At 33.2% G+C, this 10,119-nt stretch overlaps 1 protein-coding gene across 2 annotated transcripts; it reads right to left on the bottom strand.

Annotated features, from left to right (window-relative positions):
* Positions 1–5,976, bottom strand: LOC139892627 (metal transporter Nramp6). 2 transcript variants are annotated; one of them, XM_071875731.1, is made up of 14 exons: positions 5,864–5,976; positions 5,504–5,630; positions 5,233–5,311; positions 5,107–5,147; positions 4,909–4,987; positions 4,674–4,778; positions 3,800–3,909; positions 3,534–3,715; positions 2,959–3,028; positions 2,577–2,750; positions 2,295–2,399; positions 1,804–1,935; positions 1,596–1,691; positions 1–432 (listed from the first exon to the last, which is right to left on the bottom strand). In XM_071875731.1, the coding sequence occupies exons 2-14, from the start codon at positions 5,585–5,587 to the stop codon at positions 97–99; spliced, it is 1,593 nt and encodes a 530-aa protein (XP_071731832.1). In that variant the 5' UTR covers positions 5,588–5,630; positions 5,864–5,976; the 3' UTR covers positions 1–96. The 2 variants fall into 2 exon arrangements, with proteins under 2 accessions (XP_071731832.1, XP_071731833.1); XM_071875732.1 differs by having other exon boundaries at positions 5,856–5,973.
* Positions 5,977–10,119: the final 4,143 nt, after the last annotated feature.

The following is a 10,119-nucleotide window of genomic DNA, read 5'->3' as shown; positions in this document are numbered from 1 at the left end:
TTGATCACAAATACTCAAATAAGACGTCATTATTAATGTTGTGAAGTTGGAGTTTGTTACATTACCTCTACTAATCATTCTAAATTAGCTCTAGACTCAATTTGTATTATTTGTGGTTGGAGTTTGAGGAAGTTGCATGCTAACAATGTCCTGTCTTGGTTGACCATCATATGCAGAAACACTCCTCTCCATTTCACGGCACTCGGGAGTCGTAAGTGCTAAAAGATGCGATGACTCCTTGTTTTTACGCATCACTAAATATCCAATCCCGGCCAAATAAATCAGCATACCTGAAAATCCAAACACTCCGGCAAACACCTTTGCTACTAGTGCTAAATCGCCATGAACAAGCACTGAAATGAGATGATCGACTAAAAAGTAAATGTTGATGCCCATAATTAAGGAGCCGATTATCCAAGTGATTGCTGAGATCTGCAGTATCATGAATTAGTATCAATCAATCAATATATATATATCAATATCAATATATGATAGATATAAATAAGGTAAAATTATATATATATATATATATATATATATATATATATATATATATATATATATATATATATATATCATTAGAACCTCAAATTTTACTGTTCATACCAATTTTTAATTATATAATAGTATTAAAAATCATAAAGCACAAATAAAATATTTAAATTTCATTTTTAAAAAGAAAGATTTTAAAATTCATAATAGAACACTAAACATTGGACGGTGGTAGTATTAAATTATCAAAATAGATTAAACTGAAATTACATCAACAAACTGTGTTCGCATACATGGTTATGGGCTTGGAGTTTAGCCCGTTTTGGTCCAATGTTGGATAAGCCTAAAAGCTAGCTACGCTTTAGGACTTCTAACTGGGCCTTGGTGGCAAAAGAATGTTTCTATAATATCTTATGGAACTTGTTGGCTATAATTGTATTTGGTGGAAATTCAATTGATTTTAATTAATTTAATAAAAAATTTTGACAAAAATAACGAAAACTTTATAGAAATAAGGAAAATGTTTTTTAGTTTAAAAAATATAATATCTACTTTATTTAAATTAAATACCACTAAAAATTTGTAATATCAATTTGCGGATTACTTTTTGTTGTTAAGATATTAGCTCTTTGTACCATTTAATGAAGAATCTTACCACCTTTTTGTGAAGTTCCATTTTCATGTGAATTTGTCCTTTTTTCACAATGCTTTCTAGTGTATTTTGAGAATTGGTGGCATTTCACAATTTTATAACCTTTTTAGAAAAGGGATGGTATATGTTAAAGAATTTGATTCTATGAAAGATTTTATAAAAAAGGGTGGTATATATTCTCTGAAAAAAGTATTTGGTTATTATTGTTTGGAGGTGCTTATTTGAGAAACTTATTGCTTAAAAGCAAATAAGCTGAGCTTATTTTGAAGCCGCTCACAGATACTGAAATAAGCTCCACAAAATGAGCTTATCCAGACACTAATACGTTAGCTTATTGAAAGAAAATAAGCAACCAAAATAAGCCGCAACCAAACACCCCCAAAATATGTATTTCCTTTATATACATAATAGAATACAATCACAAAACGAATAAATGAAGATGTATCCTTACAATCTTTGAGTTGGCATATGATCCCATCTTGGTCTCACTACTTGTAAATTTTAAGAGAGGAATGAGAGCAAATGGGAGTTCAAATGACAATATCATCTGTCAAATTAACAAATACTACATGTTAGCAAGCATTGAGGTTATTTCATGAAAGGTTCGTACGGAATTCTTTAAATAAGATGAGTAATCAAATTTAGAGGGAGAGTTAAACCGATGCAATAATAATTAGTTTTCCAGCTCCAGCCGAGCCACCAATGAGAGCAACAATTAGACTAGGAACTATAGCTAAGCATCGAGTTAAAAAGTTCCGTAGCCATGGTTTCATACGCAAGTCAAGAAACCCCTGTAACACAACATAACCATGACATAATGCAATATAAATTTGATGATGCGTCCAATTATATATTTCGTTACTCAATGGAGTTAACAAATCAACTATGGAGAAAAGTGAAAATGGGTTCATGTGTAACTTGTAAGTCAAGAAACCCCTGCAACATAACATAACCATGATAGAATGCAGAATAGATATGAAGATGTGTTCTATTGTATATATTTCGTTGCTTAAGGAAGGTAACACATCAACTCTGGCAGAAATGCATCAGGTCCAACGTATAATATTAAAAATGTTGACTAAAGTGGAAATGGGTCATAGAGTCAAAGTCGCCTAAAGTGTACGTTACCATATAACATATATATTAATACCTGCATAACATACTGGCCAGCATATGTGCCAGTTATTGTGGAGCTCTGACCTGATGCCAGCAAAGCAATCGCAAAAACCTTAGAGCTCCACTTTCCTAGTACATTCTGAAAACATGACAACAAGTATAATAATGACCATCAACTCCACCATTAAGGTAAACAGAACTAAATGATGTGTTGATATGCATCATCACCATCATCATCATCATCATCATCATCATCATCATCATCATCATCATCATCATCATCATCATTCGTCGTTTAGATTTAGCACACACTTACTTTAAGCAAAAATGAAGCTTTATTCAAGTCCAAGTTTTGACAGCTCTTCTGATCTGCCGGGTTCAAATTTGCTGAACTGCAAACTGAACCGCTTAATGATATAACTGATATGTTAATGAGAAACGCAACTGCAAGAGCTATGCCACTCTCTATCAAATAAAATCTGCAAGCTTCCTGTAAAAAGTATTTTTGTAATCGATTACTAAGCAAAAAAAAAAAAGTATATGCGCAAAGATAGTAAATATTGGTGCATATTTAGTAAATATATGACACACAATAGCTCAAGAAGTACCAATGTAAATATCAGATAAAAGTATAAATACATAACTAGTAAAACATTCCGAAAAACAGTGAAGAGTACTTTTAGAAGAGAGAAATTGACCTTAATCCCACTAACAGATCGCGGAATTTTCCTAGATAGCACAAGAGCCGAGTGCAGGAAAAGGTTGTGCCTGTATCAACGGAGAAGAACAACAAGTGTGGTCAATTATGGCTTCAATGTCCCTTTTGCTAGAGGTGGCGATTTCGATCCATTTACTTATTCACGGGTCTATTTGGGTTAATTATATCCCTAATTGGTCCAAAGGCTACTTATCTAAAAACCACGGACGTTTGCTAATAAAAAAACATTTCAAATGGGTTGAATGGGTCAGACGGGTCCAAAGTTGCCTAAAGTGTATTATTAATGCATACAACCTCCTAGATTATCATTTCTTAAAAGCATTAATTATCATTAATATTAATATGAGTAAAACAATAAAGTTTTAGCAGTTATATATAATGCATTGAATTGATTATTATCGTCAAATGATAAACAACAACATGCTTTAGGTAAACCCCGCACTATGCAATCTTCCTGCTTATTACTTGAATCCTGATGGAAAGGTGATCCAACCTGCCCAGTTTGCCACCTCTAGCTATCACAAATGTTAGATGCAGGGAAGAAAGTAAACTTACGGCATGACCATGGCACCAAGGAGTGAAATTGCAAGACCTGTAGAGCCGCTTCCTTTGAGTTGGGGGACAAATAGCCCATATAGAACTTCTGAAGCATCCGGTTTCGAAATTCCAAGTTCAACAAGAAAGCATACGGCTATAGTCAGTACCAAAAAAGCAATCAAGAATTCGAGTTTTCTCACCTGCGTAACAAGCAAAATCATCTCATTTGATTACCATTTCAAGCAAAATTTAGTAATCCGGAGAGATAAAAGAGAATACAGTACCCCATATTGCTGTAGGGCAAGCAGAATCAAAGTACTAAAACCGGTTAGCAACACACCACACCATACTGGAATATGAAACAGCATATTCAAAGCAAACGCCGTTCCAATTACTGTAAATGACTTAACAGTGTCAGAAGTATTAAACTAGCATATGTATGCTTCATAATCTATAATTTGGAAATGTATATGGTTATTAGATTTTATGATACACGCAAACTTTACCATGAAAACTATTGTTTGAATCCCCCATTTAAAATTTCTACTGTATGTATCAAACCTTCAATTATTGACTATTGTATGTGTCCCAACTCTTATAACTTGTAAACTAATGTCATGACACCAGTTTTGATGATTTAGCACTGTATCCCAACTTAAATACTGCCACATCAGCAGAAAGTACATTTTACCACATGAACAAGACACCGGATACTTACAATATAATCAACTGATTATTTGACACATACAAAAAAATGTTTAAAAATTCGGTATTTACATGAGAACGTTGGGTAATGTTTAATACTATATTATTACAGACTTAACCCACATAATCGGAGTACGATAGAAATAAATAATTAAAATGGAAAATAGACACGGATTATAGGAAAGTTGAAGACGACATCAGTTTGATCGCCAGTGTCAAGTATTTAGGTCATTATGTGGTCCTCAAGAAACAGAAAGAATATGCAGCACATGCAGATGCCTGTGTTTCACATGCAGATCTCTAAGTAAGTAGGAATGTTTTTGACCAAATCAACTGCTTTTGGGAATATTATTAGGGAGCAACATGTGTGGTATATATTCACAATAAACCATATCACACACAACATGAATGACTTGCATTTACTCAAAGTGATAAAAAGCAGAATGAGAATACCTTCAGGAATATCACATGCAACTATCGATATTTCAGCAAGGATCCACAAAATGAAATTAGTCACCTTCTCATATTCGTTTTTACAATGCTCAGCCAAATGCTTTCCTGCAGTATAATGCACAAAACATCTATTTGACTAAAGGCTGACAAAAAGGATACTCGAGAATTGAATTGAAATTAACATAAAAATAAAAGCAGGCCTTCAAGATAACCATAAACTAAAAACAAATCATACCGGTAACCACCCCCAAGTTTGCAGCCAATGATTGAATCACAAGTGCAGCGGCTGAGGCCACCAAAATAATCCACAATAACTGCATACAACGACATATATACATGTTATACTTGAATATGATCCAATCAAAAATATGTGCAACTAGTCTAATAAGTGGGTAGTAGTCATGAACTCTGGTAGAACAAAATAAATAAGTACCTCATACTTGTATTGGGCTCCAGATTGCAAATCCGTTTCAACTGCAATAATGTGCTATCAACATCAATTGTGAACTACATAAATTAAATTGGTAAACCAAAAGAATGTAACAAAAAGCATCATTACAGTTTCCAGGATCAATATAAGCAATAGAAACAAGAAAACCAGGCCCCATATATGCAAATAAATTCTTCCAACTTGTCTTCTGCATATAAAAACAATAATAGCTATTAATTATATGAACTGTCACCCTCTCACTAACAAAATAAAATTAATCTTAAGATAGAATATATTCTACTTCCAAAATCTAAATCCAATATATATAATAATCACATACATAAAATAAAATAACAAAAAACTGATTAATAAAATAGAATTATAGAATTGGAATGTTTACATCCGGAACAACAATCTGATTAGTATCAGAAGTCTTGATTAGCGGCGTATTAGTCATGAACTGAGATTGCTGTGATGACGTCATCTTTTCCCCTGTTTTTCCTTGCTATAACTCTGTTTCAATCGCACTGCAATCATCGATTAAATTAAAAGTAAAATAATATGATGTGCATATATACATACAGCCAACGCAATAAATGCTACTAGCTCAGATCTAAAATTCTAAGATATACAAACGATCGAAGAAGAAATGGAGCCCTAACAACATGCTTCGTATAACAAATCAATTCAAATATACTCCGTATGTAATATTATATCAATAGTAAATGAAGTGAATGTTATGGTGGATGTACGTTAAAACCTTATTGTATGTATTATTTGCAGATTGAAGTAATTGCGATGTGATTGAGTGGAGTGTTGATATTCATGCAACGCTCCACCAAGTTGGACTGTAGAAGAAGTCTGAATTCTCGCAGGTATTGGTGACGGCGTTTGTATCTATCTACCTATATATACTTGCAATCTGGATCCGAGATATCTTAAAAAATATATATATTTAAATATAAAATATAGGGGGATGATTCTCACACACACTTTTTTGATCCTCACACACCAAGGTGTGTGAGGATCAAAAAAGTGTGTGTGAGAATCATCCCCCTAAAATATAATACAGTATATTGTATATTATATAAATATAAATATAAAATTACAATTATATTATAATATAATTATATTATATTATAATATAATTATACATCATATTTGTATAAATTGTATTACAACAACAACACACCCAATCTCACATGTGTGAAGTATGAGAAATGTGAGACGTAGATAATCCTTCCTTTATTCTAGAATAAAGAGAAATCATGTCTCCACCCCGAGTGAAACACTCACAAGAGTAGAGAAAATCCTTCATCTCTCTGTTCGACAGATAAAGAGATTGCTTTCAAGAGAACCTTCGGTCCAGAAAGTAGGAGAAAATAAAATAAAACAAATAAAAATAAGAATAGAAATTAATAAAGTAAATAAATAAAATGAAATAAATAAATAAATACAAAGAATAAAGTAAATACATACATGATAAAAAGTAATAAAAATGAGACGTCATGAAAATGGTACAATCAAATTTTCATGGATTTTAAATCAAGCTTAGAGTTCATTTAGCCTCTAAGCGGCAGTCAAGTCGCAGGTAAATTGACTTTTTTGTTGCCTCATTTTATAGGGCCGTATACAAAAAAATAATAGATAACTTAAAAAATAAAATAATATATATATATATATATATATATATATATATATATATATATATATATATATATATATATATATATATATATATAGTGGACCAATCCATGGATAAACACTAAATGGGGTACAAACTGGATAAGTAAAATTTCAAAAAAAATTTTTTTTTAAAAAAAACGATCCTTTAATATGCAAATAGAAGAAAACGAAAAAATTACAAAAAGTTTTTTAACAAAATCGTTCGAAAATCGATGATGAATGGTAAACATCGATGATGAATGGTAAAAAAATAACCATAACCTTTATTTTATCTATAAAGGTTTAAAAAGCATTACGTAGATTATCAAATAATGATAATCTAAAATATACCGTTTACACACGACCATTACATAATGGTTTACAATAAGAATATATTACATCAAAAATAAGTTTCTTGAATGCAGTTTTTACATAATATCATACAAGCATGGACTCCAAATCTTGTCCTTATTTTAGTATGCAACAGCGGAAGCTCTTAATAATCACCTGAGAATAAACATGCTTAAAACGTCAACAAAGATGTTGGTGAGTTATATGTTTAACCTATGTAACATCCCGCGTTTTTCCGTTAAATTTAATTTTAACACCGTCTTTTTTTTTTTTAAACATAATCTTTCGTATTTAAATTAATGGTTTCCGTGAGTAACGTTCATTATATTTCCGCTATTTAATTTTGACATCACCCGTTTACTCGAGCGTTTTAAAAATATTCGATCGGTTAAATCCCGCACCCGCTTTGAACCTCGAGGGACCGAAGTTGCCAAATGGGCAAACTAGTTGACTAGGTCAACTAGTCAACCCATTTCATCCATTCCATCATCTCCCTCATCCCTTTTCTCTCCATCTCAAGAACACACCCACAAACCCATTCCATTCATTCATCATCTAAATTCAATCTTGGAAGCTCACAACAAATCCGACTACATATTCTTGATCCTCTCATCATCCTCTACGATTTGATACTAACTTCATTGATTTTGGGTAACATTTCTAAAACTCTAGATTTCTCTAAATTCGTGTTTTTGACTAGAAATGGTGTTAGTTAGTGTCTATGGCTCGTGTGTAACATGAATGTATGTTTTGTTTGCTCGATTTGTGGTTTGGAGTAACTAGTTTGAGTTTTTGAAATGGGTTTGCTTAATCCTTGATTTTGGATGAGTTAATGTGTTAGATTGTTAAAGTGCATGTTTTAATTGTGTTACTAGTATCACTAGCTTCGTTTTGATGTGTAGGTTGATTAAGAAAACTTCAAAAACCCGATTAATGATTTTGTGATATTTGACTAGGGTTTGATAGTTCTTGACATGAACTTTTGATGCTTGAATGCCATGGAATGTTAATTGTTAGTGATTAGTTGTAATGTATGCTTAATTACCTTCAAAACGGCATATCATATGTGTGAATTGGATTCCCGAAACTTAAAATACGTTTTACGAACTTGAAACTTCGAAAATAAACCTTTCTTGATCAATTGACGAGTTTTCGGTTATGGTAAATGATGTTTTGATTGATGATATGTGGTTAGTTGTATTCCTTGTCGAAATAGCTTTCCGATGATATAAAATACATGTTCTAATTGTTTGCGGATCATAAAATGTGATTGTTTGTGTTTTGGTTCGTGCATACTTTGAAAACTGACCAGAATTCTCTGCCCAGGTAGTGGCGCGGCGCGCCACATACCCGCGCGGCGCGCAGAATCGCCTGGCCAGATTCTGCTCACTTTGTCACATTTCACGCGAAATGTTTGACTAGCTACCGACCTCCGATTCACATGAAACTTGTTCTAATATGCTTATATATGAATAAAAACCTCAGAAAAATAGTTCGGGACCGAACCCGAACGTGTTGACTTTTTCGTTGACTTTGACCAAGTTTGACTTTTAGTCAAACTTAACCAAACTTTTATACAATCATTCTAACATGCTTTTATACTTGTTTCTTGTATGAAACTTGACAACGTGATTCACATGCTATACTTAATCGAGTCGTAACGAGCCATAGGACTAATTGAACACATTTCACCCGACCTTGTGTCGTAACCGGTTAATTGACACAACTTACTTGTTTAGGTCAAGGCTAAGCAACTTTCATGCATACGTTACTTTGTGAAGTACTTTTATACTCGTGCACTCGAGGTGAGATCATAGTCCCACCTTTTCAACAACTTTTTATACTTTTAAATTGTGGGCTGAGAAACATATACTTTGTTACATTTTGTACTACTTGCTTTTATACTTTGAACACAAGTACAAGGAAAACAAACATTCCACAGCGAGTTAGAACAAAAATCCTCAATTCGATTATCATTAGTTACACTTGCCGGGTGTAAGCGAGAACTTATGTTATATGGCCATATGGGTTGGCAACCCTCATCTTTGACGGTTCACTACCGTCTACGGATGAAATATATTTTCGAGAATCAGTGTTTGTTCTAGCACTAAGTGATGGGGTATACAATGGAAGGAATGTTAAGTCTTGATAATTGGGTGCTCGCGAACAATACTTTTGGAATGCAAACGATTTTGATAATCAACTACGGGAATACTAAATCTTGTGGTTCAAAAACAACGTTTATTACAAACACCTATGATTTCACCAACGTTTTTCGTTGACAGTTTTCTATATGTTTCTCAGGTTCATACTTGGCTATTTGATACACGTTTCCGCGTACACTCATACTTGCTTGGAGTCGAGCATACATGCATACACTCTGATTTCTTGCTTGGGGTCAAGCATACATACATACATACGCTAGTGATAGCACCTTTGGATTCAAACATATTGTTTACATACTTACGCTATTTATAGCAACTGTGATTTTCAACTTATATTATGTCGCAAGTTATTTCATTTATACTTTACAATTTTTGTAATCTTAAACTTGTTGTCGAATTGTTTGTAAACTAAACTTTGCAAGTCTTGTACGTTTCAAATGAATGCGACATAATTTTGGTCAAACGAGTCTCATATAGGGACTATGACCACGCAACGGGACCTAAGTAGTCGGCGCCGTCAATGACGATTTGACCGGGTCGCTACAGATGGTATCAGAGCGTTGGTTGTAGGGAACTAGGATGTGCATTAGTGTGTCTAACAGAGTCGTTAGGACGCATTAGTGAGTCTAGACTACAACCGGATAGTTAGCATTTGCATTCTGACATACATTTGCTATAGATAGCACTTACTTGACTACTTGTGCATTATACTTGAATCATTCTTATGAAAACTTTTTAATGGTACCCAACCTTCATCATACGAACTCGTATTCTGCCACTTTGGTTCGGGAATTCTGACTCCTTGGTTGTTATTCACCCCGTCTCATCTTACTAT

Source organism: Rutidosis leptorrhynchoides, chromosome 2 (assembly GCF_046630445.1).
Source record: "Rutidosis leptorrhynchoides isolate AG116_Rl617_1_P2 chromosome 2, CSIRO_AGI_Rlap_v1, whole genome shotgun sequence".
In the NCBI taxonomy this organism is placed as follows: domain Eukaryota; kingdom Viridiplantae; phylum Streptophyta; class Magnoliopsida; order Asterales; family Asteraceae; genus Rutidosis; species Rutidosis leptorrhynchoides.
Note: the sequence above shows the minus strand (reverse complement) of the source record. Positions and strands in the feature narration are given on the sequence as shown.